Source organism: Hylobates moloch, unplaced genomic scaffold (assembly GCF_009828535.3).
Source record: "Hylobates moloch isolate HMO894 unplaced genomic scaffold, HMol_V3 SCAFFOLD_2, whole genome shotgun sequence".
In the NCBI taxonomy this organism is placed as follows: Eukaryota; Metazoa; Chordata; class Mammalia; order Primates; family Hylobatidae; genus Hylobates; species Hylobates moloch.
Genome location: NW_026652277.1, coordinates 128,688,385 through 128,710,876, shown reverse-complemented (window position 1 = coordinate 128,710,876; position 22,492 = coordinate 128,688,385). Strand labels below are relative to the sequence as shown.

Genomic DNA, 22,492 nt, shown 5'->3' with positions numbered 1-22,492 from the left:
GGAATCCAAATTAGCAGCACCTCTTCCATTATGACAAGAGGAAGGGCAGAGGATGAAATTGCAAAGCCTGAAGCCCGGAACCCAAAAAATCCATCACAATTGTCTATCCAGGAGAATAAAATAATACCACATTACCACTTGTGTCTATGATGGAAACTTGGTGACTGCTTACTAATGAACCCCCAAATTCACTCACCTGTTTTTGGCAAACGAATCTTGTGAATTACATATTGCACAGATATGTAATATTTTGCTTTTCTAGGAACACCATCTGTTTTTAATGAAAATTGAGGAAATATTTTCTAACTGAAGCATATTCTGAGAAAGATCAGAATATATATTTTCTTAAGATTTTCAGCTTATTACATATTTGACTGTAGAACTAAAATGCTGCCAAATAAAGAAAATGACAAAGCCAAGTGTGATGGCAGAAGCCTGCATTCCCAGCTACTTGGGAAGCTGCAGCAGGACTGCTTGAGCCTAGGAGTTCAAAGAAGCAGTATGCTATGATCGCACCTGTGAACAGCCACTGCACTCCAGCCTGGACAACAGAACAAGGCCCCAAGTTAAAAAAATAAAGAAAATGATCAAGGTTATAAATTTTTTTCTACTTAATAGAAATAACCATGAATGAAATAAGGAAACTTATAGTTTGATCATCCTCAACCAATGTTTTAAGAGTCTAGTCAATAATAAAGCTTGGGACCTAACACTTTTAAACTTCTCTCTAACTCCAAACTCATAAATACACATTGCTGTATTGATTTTAAACTTCAGATATATAGTATTTGGTCAAGTAGGCTACTTGAAAAAACAGGGCAACAGAAAAGTTTCTGAATGTCACTAGACAATTAAACTTTTATTGAAGCGTAAATTGTGGTACAGAAATACATTTCAACTGATTTAAGTCCGACACCAGTGAAAGGAGAAATTATGGCACCAAAACTTTCCCTCTTCTATCATACCATGATTTAGATTATGATTCAATCTACATTTCTCTTTTCTAGGCTTTGTCCCATAAAAATTTGTGCAGTTTTTCAACATTAGAATTCTTAATTCCATCAGAAAAAAAAAAAAAAAAAAAAAACAGACCTCAAGTCAACAAATCTATTGGGATATTGTTTACGAACAAAGTCCACCTTACGCATTGGTCCTCAAAACAGAGCTCCTCAAAATATTAGGTGCTGTGCTCATTACAGAATCGAACTGATCACACTGATTGAAAACTTCCTCAATGAAATTTTCAATCAACAACATGCTTCAAATAAAAGTCAAACAGTGTTCCAACCACTTGATTTCAAACCAAGTAGATTTTAGGTTTAGAAACACTAAAAAAAGGTGTTTCATTTATAAATACGGAAGGAACAAAAACATCACTGCATCAATCCAGAAATTATCAAAATATTTAGAGGACAAGAAATATAAAATTTAGTCAACTTTGCTGTTTTCTCAGTTCCTTAAAATCCCAGAGTATCTGCAAATATAGCTAAAAGGTACCAACTCTTGAAAGCCTACATTACTAGTCATTTCCCATTGAGTATTTTGGAATTTTGTTATTCTACTTATTTATTCATGTTCTACTTATTCACGTATTCTGCTTTATGATGTTTATCTGAATAATCTGGACAAATTCTCATTCTGGACAGTCATTCATTTCATCCTATGAATGCCATGGTGAGGGAAACACCGTAGTTAAGAGGAACAGATGAAGTCAGAACACTCACATGCATCACAGTCACAGAACTTTAAGTCACAAGATGGAAAAGACATTGATTCTGCTTTGGATCAAAGTTTATAGAACACTACTTAATGGAAACTAGTGGAAATGGCAGCTAAAGGAAAAGTTAAGGTGAATGATCCAAACTGACTTGATTTACTGAATCCAGAACAAAATTATGCTAATTCTCTCTGGTAATTAAGTAAAAAAAAAAAAAAAAAAAAAGATTTTATACTACTACTAAGTTAGTAAAGGCGTGCTACTCATTAGACGCTAATCTCATTTACTGAGGAACACAGAATTTTATGTTTTCCACAGTTCAGCCAGTACACCCTAATCTCAATCTACAACTCTGGGTCTTCCCTGCTAATCAACTATTTTCCAAAAGAGCACATTACAATAAAAGAGAGGCTAAATTCCCATGCCCTTTAAAGAATATTAAGCTCAGGGACCATCTCCCCCATTCCCCATCTGGGGTACAGAATTAGTATATAAACCCACAGTGTTAACAGTGTATTGCTTTATTTGGGGTCTTGGGGGAGACACCAGGGAGAGGGAAGAAATCAAAGGACTACAAATGCAGGGTCCAATAATGTTAAAATAGCAAATATGCAAAATGAGTAACTGGAATCATTTTCTTAAGGACTCAACTCATGGAAGAAAAACTTTAATTGCTGTTTCCAAAAACATCAGTATGAAGTAGAAATTGGTTTCAATAACATTAGTAAAGAATATGTTCTAGAAAGTGGAGGTAACTGGTAAAATTCTGGCAGCAATTTAATAGAACAGTCCTAGAGGGTTAGGCTGAGGCCAACACCTAATGAGGACGAAAGCCTTGTCTGTGGGGAATTTTGGATGATACTTGGAGAAAGATTACACTGTGCATAAACCAAATTGAGTTGCTTTCACAAGTGTTGTAAAGTTTCATATAGTAAAAGGTTTTTTCTACATGCACTTCAACTTCACAGCAAGAGTGGCAGAGAATACCTAAACACAGAAGAGAGCATTCATGCAAGATATCTAATTCCTTGATATAATAATGCATACAATTCAAAATGATTACACTATCATTACATCTAGGGCTTTCTGCAACTACACAGTGGTGGTTATGGAAAGCACTGCCCCCAGCATCGACATCTAGAAAGCATCCACCACCTTCTACATGTGTTCTCTTTTTGCGTTTTTTCTTCATTTTTCTTAATCAACTCTGCTGTTGTTGCTGCTTCTTAGCAAAACTGGTAAAAACAAAATTGTAATCATTGAACATAGCACTCTGGCAATCAAGACGCTTAAAACCTTCAATCTTCTGGGGCGAAGCAAGCACTGTGCGACATTTAGAACTCTGGGGGAAAAAATTAAATAACCATTAATGTTTGCAATCCAGAAGTATTTTCATCCAAAACAGTTAAGTGACAGACTTTTATCTTAATGAAACTAAGACATCTGAGTTATTTTAGCTGCCTTATGTGCTGGAGGGACCAGGACATCTTATGGTTCCTCCCACCAGGCCTGTCAATAGCAAGGCAGGAGGAACCCATCAATTTGGCTAGATAGAAAACAAGGACTGACAGAGGTCTAATGAAACAAAGCTTCTCAGCTACCAGTAACCTCAAACAGTATTACTTCTGGATATCTGAGTGGCTGGTATATGTGCTATCTTAGAATACATCTTAGGCCTCACTGTCTCATTTCCTTTAAGATTTTAAAAATCAAATAACCTGATTAATAATAAAATATAAAATTACCTGATTAACAAACAAGGTGGTCACAAATTTTCCTGGCTTGAAGACTTCTACAACTTTCCTGATCAGGTCATCATAGGAGGTCTGACTTAAGTTTGTTTCAAAGCTAACATAAGAAAATTCTGGTTCTGGAGTGATGTGAATAGTCCAATAAGTTCCCTGAGAGAAACAGTTCACAGTGTTAAGAATGGAAAGACTATTACACATTTAAATAATTATTGCAGCAATATATAACTACTCACATCCGATTTCATTCCATTCATCGAATACCCACAAGGATTGAACATTGTGGCATCAATGACAGAACCTGGTATCAGGTCACGAATTCCACTCTCCTGGGGGGAAAAAAGACCGAGTTTAACAAAGGTTTGACAAATAAACTTCAAATGAGTCCAAAATTTAGTCCCAGGGTGGGAGGAGGGAGAGGATCAGGAAAAGTAACTAATGGGTACTAGGCTTAACACTTGGGTGACGAAATACTCTGTACGACAAACCCCCATGACACAAGTTTACCTATGTAACAAACTTGCACTTGTTACCCTGAACTTAAAAGTTAAAGAATGAAAAATAAAATTTAGTCCCCATGCAGAAGAATCCAGCAACAATTATTACTAAAAATGCTTACACGAGTGACATCCTTTGCAGTAACACCATCTTTCATGTAGAACTGGTCCATAACTGCTGGGTCAAGCTCACTCATCAGAATTTCCAAGGTTTGATCCGGCTGACTGATTACCCGACTCTCTGGGAAATCCAGAGTATATAAGTACCTAAATAAAAGTTAAAAATAGTTCCTAAAAATGACAATTGGCAGTTTAAATCTTACATAGGACAACAAAAATCCACAAAATTCCATTAAACATACCAACAGTCAGAATTCATACGTCCCATACAATATGCTGCTCCATCTGTTGAGGGAAGAGAATGCAAAATAAATATAACACATCCATTTAATAGGATGGTTTGTTACTACCCTTCCACAATAAGCAGAATGATACTATTTGCCACTTATTAGAAATGTCATCCATCAGTGGACCGGGCATAGTAGCTCATGCCTATAATCCCACCTCTTTTGGGGGAGGCAGAGGTGGGCAAATCACTTGAGGTCAGGAGTTCGAGACCAGCCTGGCCAACATGATGAAACCCCGTCGCTACTAAAAATACAAAAATTAGCTAGGCATGATCCCAGCTACTTGGGAGGCCAAGGCAGGAGAACTGCTTGAACCCAGGAGGCGGAGGTTGCAGTGAGCCAAGATCGTGCCACTCCACTCCAGCCTGGGTGACAGAGCGAGACACCATCTCAAGAAAAAAGAAATGTCATCAGTGAAAAGAATGAAAACAGTAGGTGAATTCCCAGATAAGCAGGATCGACTGACTTGGTGGGTATTTGCACTAAACACCCAACACTCTGATTAGCTTGGTTTGGTTTCATATTAGTAGATGTGCTAAGTTCGATTTTCATGCTTATGAGCAACTTTGTGCAAAGTTACTAAATTATCTTAGGTTTTCAGCCTTACCTAGGAAGTAAGGATGTTATCAGATAACCTTTAGTTCCCTGACCTCTACAAATAAAAGCTTAGTAAAAGGATGAAAGAAACCCTTACCAATTTCATTCAAGAAACACTAATTTACACTGTGCAATTTTAAAAAGCCAGGTCAATTATTATATAAAATGCTGGAGCAGAACACTAGGCATTTTTCTGAAGGGAATCATATCCTTCTTCATATTGTCAAAGGACATTATGATCTATATGTTAAGAACCACTGAGGCTGGAGGACTACTAGAGGGCAGGAGTTCAAGACCAGCCTGGGCAACACAGCGAGACTCCGTCTCTACTAAAAATAAAATAAAAATTAGCTGGGTGCTTGAACTCAAAAGTTTGACAATGCAGTGAGCTATAGATGCCACTGCTCTACAGCCTGGGAGACAAAGTGAAAGCTTGTCTCAAACAAAAACGCAAAAAGAACCACTGAGTGAGACACAAAGTAGAGTGACTGGGCAGATGAAGATGAACTCTCTCTATGCTATATGAAAAACCAGAGGAGGCAGGTGATCAATTCTACATTTTGAAATGCCATCATTTAAACAGCATTGATTTATGATACACAATTATTTTTACAAGTACATGTGTGTAATACATAATTTGCAATAAGCTATCAATCTTAACTAAAAATATTTTATCTGATATTTTAATGCTCTTTATAAATTCTGCATATTTTGAATTACAGGCTATATAAAGATCACTACTGTACTCCTAAAACATCCAAGTCAAAGTAAATATGAACCAGGTGCAGTAACTCACACTTGTAATCCTAGCACTTTGGGAGGCCAAGGCAGGTGGATCCCTTGAGCCCAGGCATTCAAGACCGGCCTGGGCAATATGGCAAAACCTCGTCTTTACTAAAAATTAAAAAAAAAAATTAGCCAGGTGGGGTGGTGCGCATCTGTAGCCCCAGCTACTTGGGAGGCTGAGGCGGGAGGATCACTTGAACCTGGGATGTTGAGGCTGCAGTGAGCTGTGATCACACCACTGCACCAGCATGGGTGACAGAAGGAGACCCCTGTCTAAAACAAACCAAAAAACCCACAAGGAAAGCAAATATTAGTGTGTAGAATGCTATATCTGCATACGTATGCTCTCATATAGAAAGATCTCTGAGAGGTTGCACTTTCTATCTTTAAGAAGACAACAGTTTTATATTTTATTTAAACTTACTTGGGAAAATTGCATTAAGAAACTCTATTTCTTCCTGGAAATTCCGGTGTGGGTACCCTTGGTGAGAAGGCTTCATGAAATTCTTACGAGAATAAAAGAAGCTCTTTATTAAAAAAGAAAAAAAGATAACTTTTAGATGTAGAATTCTATCACTTTTCAAAGCTAATCAACTATTTTCCACCTATCAAAACTCGGCAAAATCAAAACTCAAATATTTTAGCTGGGCATGGTAGCATATGCCTGTAGTCTCGCTATTAGGAGGCAGGAGGATCACTTGGCCCAGGAGTCCAGCCTGGGCAACATCCTGAAGCCCCATCTCTCTCTCTCTCTCTTTTTTTTTTTAAAAAGCCCAGTCTAGTGATGATGGGTCATAACAACTATTAACACCAAGTATATTCCTTTCTAGAACTGTAGTTTCTAAACTGAGCTTATTAATAGTCATATAAGCAAAAATTTGGGGAGAATAACATTAGTTTTAAGCATCGGTTAAGCACACATTGCTTTAGATTTCTTACAAGGATCAATTCATAACAACAAAAACTGTATTGAGTACTAATGACAATCCATCCTTTCCTTATGAAGTTAAAGATTAAAATTCAGGCCGGGTGCAGTGGCTCACGCCTGCAATCCCAGCACTTTAGGAGGCTGAGGCGGGTGGATCACCTGAGGTCAGGAGTAAAGAGACCAGCCTGGCCAACATAGTGAAACACTGTCTCTACTAAAAATACAAAAAAATTAGCCAGGCGTGGTGGTGGGCACCTGTAATCCCAGCTACTTGGGAGGCTGAGGCAGGAGAATCGCTTGAACCTGGGAGGCGCAGATTGCAGTGAGCTGAGATTGTGCTATTGCATTCCAGCCTGGGAAACAAGAGCGAAACTCCATCTCAAAAAAAAAAAAAAAATAAATAAATAAAATGTAACAACTGCTAATCAGAAAATTATACCCTAGGTAAAAACACCTTAGTTCTTGAAAAGTATGAGAATTTAACTCAATACTGACTGTTGCTCTTCAACCTGACTCTTCATTATAAAGACTGGACAATTTCGGTAATGACATTTTTCTTGCTTTTCCTTCTTTTCTTACCATTTCTCTATTATTGTAAGTAACCATGTTAAGAAATTAACTACTGGAAGTGTCTGGCTTCTTCATTTCTTTCTCCCATTTGAATTTCATCCTAACTCATTCTCTGCTTCCTTCATATTTTCTGCTGTTCTTGAGAATCAGATCTCTTCCTAAGGTATGAATACCTTAGCACGTGTTTGCAAGCATCGTAACAAAGGCAGTAAGTATATAAATTTATTTACTTTGCATATTACAGGATAAGAACCCTAACATTTATGCCTGAAAAAATATTTAAATGTTTGCTTACTTACTTGAATTGAGTCAAACCCACTGTAATCCCTAGCAAGCTTCAACAGGGGAACCAGTGCTTTCAGCAAGAGGGTGGTACCACATGTCTTCAAAATGAAACGTCTCTTGGAGACAAACATGCTACTCTCACTGCAGTTGAAAAAAGTCACAATATTATAACAATACTAATGTACTACTGAGGGTGCAATCAACCAATTTAATTATCATTTACAATTTTGGCTAGTACTTTTAAATATTAGGATCTCAAGGAAGCAAGTAACACATTATTCTTTTCTTTTTCTAGTATACAAAACATCCCCAGGGCTTGGCACATGGTAAGCATTTTGATAAACATTCGCATATTCATAATATAAGCTTAGTTTAAAAAAAAAAAAAGAGAGAGAGGCCAGGCACGGTGGCTCATGCCTGTAATCCCAGCACTTTAGAAGGCCGAGGTGGATCACCAGGTCAGGAGTTCAAGACCAGCCTGGCCAAGATGATGAAACTCCGTCTCTCCTAAAAATACAAAAATTAGCCGGGCACAGTGGCAGGCGCCTGTAATACCAGCTACTTGGGAGGCTGAGGCAAGAAAATCGCTTGAACCTGGGTGGCAGAGGTTGCAGTGAGACAAGACTGCACCAGTGCACTCCAGCCTGGACAGACTGAGACTCCGCCTCAGGAAAAAAAAAAAAAAAAGGTTGGGGGGCTGTTTAGTCCAGTATCCCCCTGCAAGGCCCATCACAATATATACTATAAGCATTCGAAGTATTTATTGAATAAATTAACTCTGCAACTACAAAAAAGGTGATGAGCTTTTATATACCAATTAGACAACTGTATTTGTATAGAGAAGCTAACTTTCCCTTTGCCTGAACTTCTGATTAAGAGGTCCTTCTTTATCAATTGGGAGGAAAAGAAGGAAACCACCTTGAACTGTCCGGTGAGGCTTCAAAACCTATGTCCTAGAAACATTCACATTACCCTAAACGTTTCCTTTTATACCATATTTTTAAGAATAATGTAAAAAAAAAAGGCTGGGCGCAGTGGCTCACGTGCATAATCCCAACAATTTGGGAGGCTGAAGCGGATGGATCACCTGAGGTCAGGAGCTCAAGAACAGCCTGGCCAACATGGTGAAACCCCGTCTCTACCAAAAATACAAAAATTAGCCGGGCATGATGGAGGATGCCTGTAATCCCAGCTACTCAGGAGGCTTAGGTGGGAGAATTGCTTGAACCAGGGAGGCGGAGGTTGCAGTGAGCTGAGATCGCGCCACTGCACTCCAGCCTGGGTGACTGAGTGAAACTCCGTCTCAAAAAACAAAACAAAACAAAACAAAACAAAACAAAACAAAACAAACCCCAGAATTGCAACTGAGAGGAACTTAACTGTTTCACATTATGATTAGGACTGAAATTAGCTACCTAACACTTGTTTTACAGGACTTACCTGAGTACATAAGCTTCCTGCTTGTCAGTTTTTGTCACACTTATGATTGAACATTGCACATCCTTCAAAAGTATGTCCCACTCAGATCTATCATTTAACAAAAAAATTACGATTAATCCACAATAGTACCCACCTGCTCATAAAAATTACAAAGCTCACACTTTTTCTTATGAAGACCACATTTTTAATTAATATTGTACACCAACTTTTAGTTTCTTTCAAAATAATCTGTATTAACATATCCAGATAAATGATAGGTATATTATGCTATATATGAAACAAAAATTGGTCATTATACTATGTATTTACAAATTACTAAAAGAAAAATAGGCAAAAAAATGTTCAAAGGTCCAAAAACCAAGGTAAACCATTAACTAATCAATGATTATAGAAATGCAATGGGATACTTTGTCTATAACGTGCAGATTTTAAACTTAAGAAACACTTAAAAAAAAAGAAGAGCATAATTTTACCAATCTAATTGGCATAGAAATTTGAAAGCCTGTCTGTCTGGACAGAGTGAGTGATGTTACTCTTATAGCACTCACAAAAAACTGGAATGACTTTGCCAATTACAAGCATACCTAGAAGATTTTGGGAATACTACGCAGCTCTCCAAATGCAATGAGAAAGCCCATTTAACAGGAAATGTGCAGTACAAGCAACCATAGCAATGAAGGTCATATGGACATGAACAAACTAGTCTTAATTTGCCTGAGAATAGAATTAGGAAAGTGTTCATTCTTTCACTAGTGTGCCCATTATAAAAAGACAATGTAATTCCATGGAACAGCTTAACATGACAGATATTATTATTTTTTGAGACAGGGTCTCACTCTGTCGCCCAGGTTGGAGTACAGTGGTGCAATCACAGCTCACTTTGGCCTTGACCTCCCAGGCTCAAGCAATTCTCTTGCCTCCGTCTCTCAGGTAACTAGAACCACAGGCATGTGCCACCATGCCCAGCTGTTTGCCAGAAATATTTCTTAGGCCGGGTGTGGTGGCTCACGCCTGTAATCCCAGCACTTTGGGAGGCCAAGGCGGGTGGATCACTTGAGGTCAGGAGTTTGAGACCAGCCTGGCCAACATGGTGAAACCATGTTTCTACTAAAAATACAAAAATTAACCAGGCGTGGTGGCGGGTGCTTATAATCTCAGCTACTCAGGAGGCTGAGGCAGGAGAATCGCCTGTAATCCTAGCACTTTGGGACTGGGATGGCTTAAGCTCAGGAGTTTGAGACCAGGCTGGGCGACAGAGCAATACCCTAGTCTTTAAAAAAAGAAGAAAAAATTTTAAGCCCTATGATATCTGACAAGGCCATTGCTCTATACTCACAAAAATGGCAAATCTTTTTTTTTTTTTGAGACTGAGTCTTGCTCTGTCACCCAGGCTGGAGTCCACTGGCATGATCTCTGCTCACTGCAACCTCCACCTCCCAAGCAGCTGGGATTACAGGCACGTGCCACCACGCCTGGCTAATTTTTGTATTTTTAGTGGCGACAGGGTTTCACCATGTTGGCCAGGCTGGTCTCGTACTACTGACCTCAGATGATCCGCCTGCCTCGGGCTCCCAAAGTGCTGGGATTACAGGTGTGAGCCACCGTGCCCAGCTGGCAAATCATTTGTTAACCAGATAAGACCTTTTGAGCGAAATCCAACAGCAAAATGTTTTATTTGTTTGTATTAAAAAGGAAGCACAACACCAAACATGCCTGGTAGAATTTTGTGCTTGTCTCACCATTTTGCTATAAGAAACTGTTACTGACCCATCTGCGTACCAATACCCATGCAAAAATCTTTAATGTGTTAGGCTTGCTAATGATTACAGAGCTCAGTTCCTGTATTTGACTATAACATGACTAAGCAACTTTTTAAAAAGAGCTATTAAAAAGTTTTAAGGTTCTTTAAAAAGGGTGCTAACAATTTGTTCATATATGGAAAGAATACATATGCAGGACATATACTGTGATAACCCTTGAAATTACCCCTGGCTTGTGTGGTGGCACACGCCTATAATCCCAGCTACTCAGGAGGCTGAGGCAGAAGAATCACTTGAACCCTGAAGGTGGAGGTTGCAGTGAGCTGAGGATCTCGCCACTGCATACCAGCCTGGGCAACAGAGGGAGACTCTGTCTCAAAAACAAACAAACAAACAAACAAAAAAAACTTGGCCAGGCACAGTGGCTCACACCTGTACCACTTTGGGCAGCCGAGGTGCATGGATCACCTGAGGTCAGGAGTTTGAGACCAGCCTGGCCAACATGGTGAAACTCCATCTCTACTAAAAATACAAAAATTAGCTGGGTGTAGTGGTGGGCGCCTGTAATCCCAGCTACTCTGGAGGCTGAGGCAGGAGACTGAACATGGGAGATGGAGGGTGCAGTGTGCCGAGATCACACCACTGCATTCCAGCCTGGGCAACAAAAGTGAAACTCCATCTCAAAAAAATAAACTTTACTCGTGGGAATGAAATCCTGCTTCACTTGACTAAGATGAATTTACAAAATCCTTTTAAAAATTATCTATTAAGACTCCCATTCCTGAATATGAAGGTAAATAAAAATACCCACTATGATTTAAGTATTACAAGCATTAAAATTTCAGATATTTTAAGAACTTATCTAATTCAGGACCATCAATAATGCTACCTGCTTAAGTCATCACCTACTGACTTCCCACTATAACTTATTCTTGCACATATTCTTTTTTACCCACTGGACGCACTAACAAATCCCACCCTCCCTTTCTCAGTTATATTCACCATTTCTATTAAGACTTTTAATGGCTGAACTAAACAGTATAATAGTCTTTTCCTTTCTTATTTTTGTTTTCTCTTTTTTTAAAGGCTGTCGTGGCCAGGCACTGTGGTTCAGAGAGGCCAAGAAGGAAGGATCACGAGGCCAGAAGTTCAAGACCAGCCTGGGCAACATAGCAATAGCCAGTCTCTTAAAAAGAAAAAAGGCAGCTGGGAGTGGTGGTGCATGCCTGCAGTCCCAGCTACTCGGTAGGTAGGCTGATGTGGTAAGTTTGCTTGAGCCCAGGAGGTGGAGGGTGCAGTGAACCATGATCACACCACTACACTCCAGCCAGGGTAACAGAGCAAGACCCTCTCTTAAAACAAAAAGTATTCACCCTTACAACTTGTAGCACAGATACTTTAAAGTCTTGGTCCATGTCACCTTGAAGTTGGTGTCTGCTGTCTTTTCCTTTGAGATGTTAAGATTTTCCTGGTTTTGGGTATGTTGACTAATTTAGGATGGCATCCTGGATATTTTGACATGTTACATCATTCTAGGTCTTGATTTTTAAAAACTTTCAGCAGACAATCTCGTTTGGTTCAGGCTTCAAGTTTTTACTCAACGTTTGTAGGTTGTGTTATGGTTCCAATGTTAGGTTCGTTATGAACTCCTTTGCTATGCTATTTGCATCTGCCCCACTTATTTGCCACCCAATGGCCAGGCTGGCCCTGGAGAGGCAGTCTATTGTGTATTCTAGTTTTCAAAGCCTCTGATGTGCTGTTTAGGGTCAGATCCATGCAAAATGGCTAAGGAATGTTCATATAAAACTTTATAGGTTTACTTTCTTCAACTCTCCATAATCTCTCTGACAATGCCTGACTCACATACGGGATAGGGGACGGACTCTTCTTCATCCACTATCTATAAAAACAGGGCTTTGGCCGGGCGCAGTGACTAATGCCTGTAATCCCAGCACTCTCGGAGGCGGGAGGATCACGAGGTCAGGAGATCAAGACCATCCTGGCTAACAAGGTGAAACCCCATCTCTACTAAAAATACAAAAAAAAATTACGGCCGGGCGCGGTGGCTCACGCTTGTAATCCCAGCACTTTGGGAGGCCGAGGCGGGCGGATCACGAGGTCAGGAGATCGAGACCACGGTGAAACCCCGTCTCTACTAAAAATACAAAAAAAAAATTAGCCGGGCGTGGTGGCGGGCGCCTGTAGTCCCAGCTACTCGGAGAGGCTGAGGCAGGAGAATGGCGTGAACCCGGGAGGCGGAGCTTGCAGTGAGCAGAGATCGCGCCACTGCACTCCAGCCTGGGTGATAGAGCGAGACTCCGTCTCAAAAAAAAAAAAAAAAAAAAAAAAAAAATTAGCCAGGCGTGGTGGCGGGCACCTGTAGTCCCAGCTACTCAGGAGGCTGAGGTGGGAGAATGGCATGAACCCAGGAGGCAGAGCTTGCAGTGAGCTGAGATCATGCCACTGCACTCCAGCCCCGGCTACAGAGCAAGACTCCCTCTCAAAAACAAACAACAAACAAAAAACAATTCCCTTCTCTCGTTTTAGACATCTGTCTAACTACCACAGCTGCTAAAGGCCTACAAGGGGATTGGGGCAGAATAGAACAAAACAAAAGCAAAAAAGAGATTTCCTCCACTCTGATTCAAAGGGGCCTCTCTTTCTTTCTTTGCAGACCAGAACTAGACAGCCTTTCTTGGAACTATTTTTGCCTGCCCCTACTGTTCAGTTCTGGGTTTCTGGCAAGCCCAGGAGAAATCGGCAAGGAGATACTAGAGGAGAAAAAAAACAGGAAATTCACTGCTGGTTCAGTGGAATTTAAAGTTCTGGCTTTCTTCTCCATTTCACCTGCTAAAATTTACTTCTCAGAGTCCTTGGATAGCTGCTCAACAATGCATTCTGTCCAGAGTTTATTAATTGCATTTTAATAAGAGAAGACAGTGTAGCATGCTTCTTCTGTAATGGCAGAAAGAAATAACCTTTTGTTTTTTCAGCCAGTCTCACTGTCACTCAGGCTGGAGAACAATGGTACAATCACAGCTCACTGCAGCCTTGGCCTCCCATGCTCAAAGAGATCCTCCCACCTCAGCCTCCCAAGTAGCTGGGACCACAGGCATGTATCACTACACCTTACTAATATATTTTTAAATTTTTTGTAGAGATGAGGTCTCCCTATGTTGCCCAGGTTGGTCTCAAACTCCTGGGCTAATGAGATCCTCCCATCTCAGCCTCCCAAAGTGCTAGGACTATAGGCACGTGCCAACCCATTGGCTTCAGAATGCTCTTATACTCACTCATCATCAGTTAATAAAATTCTCCATCCAAACCTTTCCTCAACTAATAGTAATGCTCCAGTAATCAGAATGTTTCAATCATAGTATCAAAGAAAACAATTACTTTAAGCAACCTAGGACAAACAGTTAAACTGTCTATCAACCTAGTGATGATAAAGGCATTTACCAGAGCTGCTAGGCTCGAGAAAAATAAATCAGAGGGCAAGACAGATGAAAGAAAAAAGAAGTCAATACAATGCTATACATGTACATAAAAGAGGTGAAAAACTCTGCAACAGCTGAAAATTTCAGCACGAATTATTTCTATCACATTTCTGTGGGAAAAAATGGCCTGCTTTTGTAAATAAAGCTCTACTGGAACCTAGCCACACCCATTCATTTGTACATTGACTATGGTTTTCTCCCTATAAGGGCAGAGCTGAGTAATTGCAACACAGACTGTCTGCCCTGCAAAATTTAAAATTTACTCTATAGTCCTTTACAGAAAGTTTGCTGACTCTTGTTTTGGAGGAAAGGTTTTCAGTGGTCTGCTTTCTGATCAAATTAATGATGGAAAAGACAAAGTGCTTTATACAGTCGACAGAGCCATTTTCTAAATCAGGTTGCAGTGAGCCAAGATCATGCCACTGCACTCCAGCCTGGGCGACAGAGTGAGATTGTGTGTCAAAAATAAAAAAGATAGTATTAAGCTAGAATGTTTTATCAGGCTCAGTAGTGATGGTGGTCTTGTCTCTGCTTCACTCCGAAGTACACTACACACTGAGACTTTGAAACACTAGTCTATTATAAACTATAAAACTGATCTATTTGGTAATCCTTGCTATTTAAAGAGTTCAGTAAATCAAATTGATGGATATAAAGCAGAAGAGAGAAGCAAGATAGCAAGATGATTTTGGGATTTGTTCACATTACGGATCACTAATACTGACCTAGTCATTAGAAATTATTATAAAGCTATTCAAGCACACAATTTTCGTGTTTTTTTTTTTTTTTTTTTTTTTTTTTTTTTGAGATGGAGTCTTGTTCTGTCACCTAGGCTGGAGTGCAGTGGTACGCTATCAGCTCACTGCAAACTCCGCCTCCCAGGTTCAAGCAAGTCTCCTGCCCCAGCCTCCTGAGTAGCTGGGATTACAGGCATCTGCCACCATGTCAGGCTAAATTTTTTTTTGTATTTTTAGTAGAGAAGGTGTTTCACCATGCTGGCCAGGCTGGTCTCGAACTCCTGACCTCAAGCAATCCACCCGCCTCAGCCTCCCAAAGTGCTGGAATTTGGGATTACAGGCATGCACCACCATGCCTGGCCCAAAGCACACAATTCTTAGGTGCTTATAAAACACAAAGAAGTATGTAGATTGAGTATTTCCTGATTTGAATTCCTTTTTCTCATCTTAAATGCCACCTCTTTGATCTAACTCAGTGGTTCTCAACTTGTAATAATTTTGCCACCCGGAAGACATGTGGCAACATTTGGAGACATTTTTTATCACAACTCTGGTGGTGGTTGTGTTGCCAGCATGCAGTGGATAGAGAGGCCAGGGATGCTGCTACACACAGTATAATTAACAGGATAGTCATTGACAACAGTGAATTATCTGAACTGAAATGTCAAGAATGCTGAGGTTGAGATACCCTAATTTCACTTAAAGACTAGATACTAAAATATTAAATATAATCAGAGATCATGATAAATGATCCCAAAGAAATAGATGTTCTATATTAATAACAGCACACAAATTGTATGTCTGAAAAACAACACTTTAGTGGCATGCCACATTTTATATTTAAAACATTTTCTTAGAGGCTGAGGTCTAATAAAAATAGAACTTACGAATGTCTACAGGGACAAGATAATTATATTATAACAAGACTTCTCTATGTTGCCTGATTAAATGCATTTTGGGAGCCTGAGGCAGGCGGATCATTTGGGGTCTGGAGTTCAAGACCAGCCTGACCAACATAGCAAAACACCGTCTCTACTAAAAATACCAAAATTAGCCAGGTGTGGTGGCGCAGACCTGTAGTCCCAGCTACTCGGGAGGCTGAGGCAGGAGAATCACTTGAACTCAGGAGGCGGAGGCTGCAGTGCACCAAAAATCACACCACTGCACTCCAGCCTGTGAGACAGAGCAAGACAAGCGTGTCTCAAAAAAAGAAGTAAATGACTGAGCTCAAGTATCTTGAACAAGAGTCCCAAGACTACATAACAGGGAAAAACATCTCTTCCACAAATGGTGCTGGGAAAAATGGATGTCCACATGCAAACAAAATTAAGTTGGACTTTTACCTTACATCATAAACAAAATAAACTCAGAATGGATCAACGACCTAAACATTAACAGCGAATAAAACTCCTAGAAGAATACATACGGTAAATGCTTCAGGGCATTACATTTGGCAATGATTTACTGGATATGACATACAATAAAATCAAAAACAGACAAATGGAACTTGAAAACCTAAAATGTAAACATTTCTATACATCAAAAGAAACGAGTGAAAAAACAACCTGCAGAATAAAATACTTTCAAGTCACCTCATAAGGGGTCAATATCCAAAGTAAAAGAAACACCTACACACAACTCAGCAAAAAAAGTGATTAAAAAATGGACAAAGGGACCAGGGGCGATGGCTCAATCACTTGAAGTCAGGAGTTCAAGACCAGGCTAGCCAACATGGCGAAACCCTGTCTTTTACTAAAAATACAAAAATTAGCCAGGCATGGTGGTGCATACCTGTAGTACCCACTATTAGGGAGGCTGAGGGAGGAGAATCACTTGAACCTGGGAGGCGAAGGTTGCAGTGAGCTGAGATGGCACCACTGCACTCCAGCCTGGGTGACTGAGACTGTCCAAAAAAAAAAAGACAAAGGACTTAAATATAGAAGGATCCCATTAGTGCAGGGTTATGCTCTAATCACCTGAAAACTGAATACATAGATCCTATTCCCATACCCAGTTAGGTCAGACACTTTCTGAGGATGATGCCTGCAAATTTTTATTTGAAAAGCTTCCAGGTCATTAGATTACTCATTACTTCCTAATGTAAAACCGGCTGGTTTCAAAGTTCATGTAATTTATCCAAAGCCACTGCAGCTTCTCAATTCTGCTCATACCTCACATTTTTAGGTCTGTTTTAGAGACTCTCATTACAGTACATTCATCAGGGTGCCTCTACCCCAGGTAGTAAGCAGTCTTTAGGTAAAAGGCATCCTAAAACCAGATCATTCTTGAGTAAAGCTAGACTGTCCAGAAGTTAGATTCTGAGGATGCGTTCCTGGGGCAGTGAATTCAGATACCCTGAGAAATAAGCCTCCTCCTTTTGTTCAAAGATAGGAACCTATTATATCACATTATTGTTTCTCTATCTCAAATTTTTACCCCAAATCGGGATATTCCTCTCAGTTTTCTGCTACTTTCAACATGTGCTTCTTAAAGATACATGGTTTGTAAACAACAGTTGAAATATTTTCGTTGTTGTTGAGACAGGGTTTCACTCTGTCACCAGATGGAGCGCACTGGTGCAATCTCATTTCGCTGCAGCCTCCATCCCCCAATGGCTCAAAAAAATCCTCCCACCTCAGCCTCCTGAGTGGCTGGGACTGCAGACATGCAGCAGGATGGACCAGCACGCACAGATAATTTTTCAATTTTTTTTGTAGAGTCAAGATTTCACTATGTGGCCCAGACTGGGTTCTCAAACTTCTTGGCCTCTCAGAGTGCTGGGATTAGACATGAGCCACCAAGCCCAGCCATGACACCTTTTTGAAACTGCTGGGAGGAATGTAACGAGAAACTTAATTCTTTAGTAGGAAGCATTTCTACTCTGAAACATTACACTAAAAGGTTTTTTGGCAATGGGTTGTAAATTCCTTCAATGTAAATTATTGATATTGCAATAATACTGCATAATGATGTAGTCAAATAAGTCATGGAGTTTGGGGAAAGTTAAGCTGAGGTATGACTATCTTTGCAACTGCCCCAGTCCTTTACTAAAAATTATGTTTTAGTTTATAAAATCTGAGTAAAGCACAGTAATAGGATTTCCAGTCCTGAAAAAATCACTCTTTTCTCAGCAAAATTTTCTATTTTCTAACAGATTTCCTCCCTACTACTCTCACCCTCCCCAAAGCTGCCATTTCTTACAAAAGGTTTTTGTTTGTTACAGCACTTTGATCCAACAACTAAACCATTTTTTAAATGGTCACTGATTTTTATTCAACATCCCTAAAATCCGAAAAATCAGAGAAAACTGCAGGTTACCCCTAAGAAACTGCCTCTCCCTTAACTGTCCTTTATTCATCTAGATATAACCTGGACTGCTGCTTTTCTCCAACAGTATTGTTTAACCCAAGCTACATCATAAAAGATTTTTCTTTGTTAAATTTCTCAGTATTACATAACTTGGTCACTTATTAAGATAAATTATCTTCAACGGTCTACAAGAGGGAAGCAGTGTTTAGTAAAAAGGTGTACATTCAGAAAGGATTCCAGCTTAACTTGGCATTAAAGCTTGGACTGATGAGCCAAGTTTGTTTAAAGTGAATTCTATTCCCTCACACCACACACAAAATCAATTCCAGATGGATTGCAGATCTAAATATGAAAGGTAAATATCGTGTAGAAGAAAAAAATATTTCAGAATTTGGGATGAGCAAACCGAGGGAAGTATGTTGTTTCCCAGAAGAATGTGTGAAAAAGGTTGGATATTTTCTCCCTTGAATTATATAGAACACTCCAGCGAAACCATCTGGGCCTAGATGATTGACTGATTCAAGTTATTTAGGTGTTCTAGGACTGTTTTAGGTTCTCTATTTCTTCTTGCGCTAGTTTTGGAAGGCTATTTTTCCAGGATTTTTTTCTCCCTAATATCCTTATCTTGTTATCCTCGTCTTTAGCATCAATACTAATGCTCTCTTTGGACATTTAAGTCTTTCACTCTCTTAATCGTTTCTATATCCCTATGTTTATTATGATTTATAAGCAGATTTGTTTATTTTAATTCAGTCTGTTCATCTTTTCACCTACTTTTAGTTTATTCACATCTTAATAGAGCCCAGGAGGTCAAGGCTGCAGTGAGCCATGATCGTGCCACTGCACTCCAGCCTGGGCTATAGAGGGATCCTGTCTTTAAAGTGTTAAAGATAACACTTCAGGTACTACATATAAAATATTAACCTATTTATTCTTCACAACTGCCATGAGCTATGTACCATTATTGTCTCCATTTTACAGATGAGGAAACAGCTCACACAGCTATTAAATGCTGTTTGAATTCAAATCTTGTTATTCCAGAGGCTATGCACTTAATCATGTCATTTGAGTAAAACATGTCATGCTTTATTCTTCTAGATGACCGATTATCCTTCCCTGGGGTCTCTGGGGCTGGCCCCATGTCCCCACAGACCAGACTCCATCCATGATACTCTCTTTGCTAGGCTGTTGATTTTAGGTGACTCAGCGAAACACCTACTATTTCAGGCTTTTTTTAACATCCTGGTAAATAACCTAACCACTTGAGTGGTCACTGAAAAATGTTCCAACGAAGGTTATCACGGGACCTTAGTTAAATCAACAGATTTTTCAGTTCTTGCTTAACTTGCTTTATCTACAACAGTTACAATGTGGCAGTATACTACCAATAGTTGTTCAATGAATGTTACATGCCCACAAAATGGATGGCACAAAATCATCTACACAAGGGAATATTTTGTCCTTCAAAGTTTAACTTTGGCCATGATTTTAAGAGCCACACTGCAGCAGTAAAACAATTTGGGCTGATTAAAGTACAAAGTAAAAAGGGTTCTTAAACATTTAAAAAAAGCAGGCTGCTTTGTAAAAAGCCTCTTCCTCCTCTCTCCACTTTGACTCAGGAAGCTCTAAACAGCCAAACCGCCAAGAACTTGGGGAGAACAAAACCTTCTCCCCTTTATTAAGAACATGTACTGACTATTATTTAAGGGCTCAAATATTTAAAAGCCAAAGTGACAATTTCTGTTATTCGTTTTCTAGGACTGTTCTTACCCATTAGTTCTTCCTTGCCAAGATTTTCTAAGTTAATTATCCTGATCACAATCGTTTTACCAAACGCCTATCACAAATATCCTCTTTCTCAACTGTAAAATGAAGGAAATACTAAGCTTCTCCATGACCAAAGTCCGCTTCCTATAATCTACACGTGAGCCTGGCACGTAGTAAGCGCTATAGACATTTTAAGTGTCACACGAAGCTTGAAAAAATGAGACGTGTGACATTTTAACTATGACTAGTATTTTTTTCTACAACGGAATCGTTCAAGATATACTGCTAGAAACTGGGTTTCCCATCGTGCCTTAAAGTCTCGGTAGCACGTGTCTGCCTGGATTCCCTTTTCCAGCTGCTTTTTGTCAAGGGACAGCTCCGAGAACAGCTAACATTCCTAAAACGCCCATTGGTCCACACCCTGGGGCCAGGCTCTGAGTCGGGCCCAGAAGCCCATTGGTCGCCGCCTCTCAATGAAGCTGGCCACGCCGGTTACTCGCTGCACCGCCACCCTAGCCGCACTTGTGCGCAGAGGAGCCGGGGATCCGGTGGCAGGGCCTAGGAAGGCCATGGGTGGCCACCGGTGCGACCGCCGCCAGGAACAAGGCCCAAGCATCCACGGGATCTCTGGGCTTTTATATAAGCATGGATTTCCACGGCAATACCAACTAAAACGCCTCTTCGGCGCGGTCAGCCCAAGTATCTCTCGCGTGACGGCCCGCAGTGGGAGTGGGCCGCAGATTCCTTTGCTCAAGCTTAAGGCATTATAGGCATTATGTCCTGGGGCAGGCGGGCCTCCCTCCCCCCGCACCTCTCCCGCCCCGCTCCGCCGGCTCCGTAGCAGTTACACAACCCAAGGTCAAGAGATTGGGGAGCAGCCCTCGGCGGGCTCAGCGGCCGTGTCGAGGGCGGCCCCGGGGACTGCGCCGTCTGCCCAGCCGCCCCGAAAAGGCTCTGGCGCAGAGCACGTTAGGGCAGCGGTGGGGCCCCGCCACTGCGACACAACTGCTCCCGCCCAATCCCCGCAGCCCGAACGCCACATGCTGCCCCGCGGGTGGGAGGCCTGTTCGCCAGCCCCTCAAACAAGGCCGGGAGGGCCCCTCCTATCCGCGCCCGAGGCAAGAACGAGCGTAGCTCCCGCCCTCCATTCCCCGAAGCGGGCACGCCCGAATTAGCGCCTGACTAAGTCTGCCGAGCCACACCTGCCGGAGGCGACCCGCGCAGGCGCCCCCGACCCCCACCTGGGGCCCCTGCCGCCTACTACTACAGAGGGGAATGTCGGGAGGCACGGGCCGCAAAACCACGCCGGGCCGCGCCGCCCGCCGCCCAGCGCGGGACGTTACCTGAGCACGCGGCCGCGCCGGCCTCCTCCCCTCCCCCAGGGCAGTGCCAGGCGCGGCAACCACAGCGGGAGAAGCCGGCTCCGGCCCGCGTGGACATGGCCGCTCTCCCCCAAACCGCGCACCTTCCAAGGCCGCCGAAGCGACCCCCGGCCGCAGACCTGCCCCCACCTGAAAGCTGAGGGAACTCGGGCCCCACCCGTGGCTGGTGCCTCGGCGGCTGCGACAGCCCCCAGGCCCGGATGTCAGCGAGCGCCCCGGGGACCCACCTTGGGATAGTGCGAAGATCCCCAGATCCTTGGTTTGCGTCGGGCTGCTGCCGAGAGAACCACACCTCCAGCAGCTTCTCGGTCCCTTCGAAAAAATGTGCAGCTTCCATCACCGTGAGACTAGCGAACAACCAACAACCACAGAAAATCAACTAAATTAAACCTCTTCTCCCGCCGCTGCCGCCGCCGCTGCGGATTGTTCCAGCTGTGTTACTAAAGTTCAGGTTCCTTTTTTTTTTTTTGCTATAATTTTATATTAACTTTTTTTAAAAAAAGGACTAATAAAATTTTCCCGGCTTTGTGTGAGCGAAAGTTGAACGTGAGTCTTTTGGAAATAGAAGCAGATACAGTTCAGTCTCTTGTATTCCGCTGCTTTCCCGTTAGAGAGATTAGAGCGAGCGCTAGCTAATGTCGCCGGCCATACTGTGTAAGCGAGAGCGGTGCGTGAGCACTGCCCTTATATATCCCGGCTCCCGCAAAAGACCAGGAAGTGACGCATCGTCCCACCTCCACGGCCCATAGCTGCTGCCGCCTGTCAATCACTCGCGGCCGAGTGGCGGCTGGCTGGCCGAGGGCCTGGCGGAGAGCGCGGGGAGCTGCCCACTGCGCTGCGGCTCGGGCTCCAGCCGGCTCCTGAGTGGGAGTCGGTGGTGTGATGTCCAGCTGGGGACCAGAAACCTCGGATCGAATGCAGAGTGGGTGGGGAGAGCGGGAACGGAATGAGGAAAGGCTGTGCAGAGCTGTTTAGGAAAAAAAAAAAAAAAAGATTAGCAGAAAACATGGGTGGGTTCTTAGGGGTGTTGGCGGGGTTCAGCGGGGACGATGGCCACCGCTGGGT

At 41.7% G+C, this 22,492-nt stretch overlaps 1 protein-coding gene across 2 annotated transcripts; it reads right to left on the bottom strand.

The window, feature by feature from the left end:
• Window positions 1-830: 830 nt before the first annotated feature.
• On the bottom strand, window positions 831-22,110 carry AMD1 (adenosylmethionine decarboxylase 1). 2 transcript variants are annotated; one of them, XM_032156683.2, is made up of 9 exons: window positions 21,655-22,110; window positions 8,976-9,062; window positions 7,550-7,676; window positions 6,177-6,279; window positions 4,325-4,367; window positions 4,085-4,229; window positions 3,702-3,794; window positions 3,463-3,618; window positions 831-3,059 (listed from the first exon to the last, which is right to left on the bottom strand). In XM_032156683.2, exons 1-9 carry the CDS (start codon window positions 21,762-21,764, stop codon window positions 2,919-2,921), a joined length of 1,005 nt encoding a protein of 334 aa, XP_032012574.1. In that variant the 5' UTR covers window positions 21,765-22,110; the 3' UTR covers window positions 831-2,918. The 2 variants fall into 2 exon arrangements, with proteins under 2 accessions (XP_032012574.1, XP_058291464.1); XM_058435481.1 differs by lacking the exons at window positions 8,976-9,062; window positions 21,655-22,110 and having other exon boundaries at window positions 6,177-6,258; window positions 7,550-8,070.
• Between the last annotated feature and the right edge of the window lie 382 nt (window positions 22,111-22,492).

Bases quoted from the DNA above. Each gene is read 5' to 3' on its own strand.
- AMD1 (XM_032156683.2), bottom strand. From the start codon at position 21,764: ATGGAAGCTGCACATTTTTTCGAAGGGACCGAGAAGCTGCTGGAGGTG. The intron at 6,280-7,549 runs GTAAGTAAGCAA...TTTTTAATAAAG, and splicing joins GTGGGTTTGACTCAATTCAA to AGCTTCTTTTATTCTCGTAA. The intron at 3,795-4,084 runs GTAAGCATTTTT...TTTTCCCCCCAG, and splicing joins CTGCAAAGGATGTCACTCGT to GAGAGTGGAATTCGTGACCT.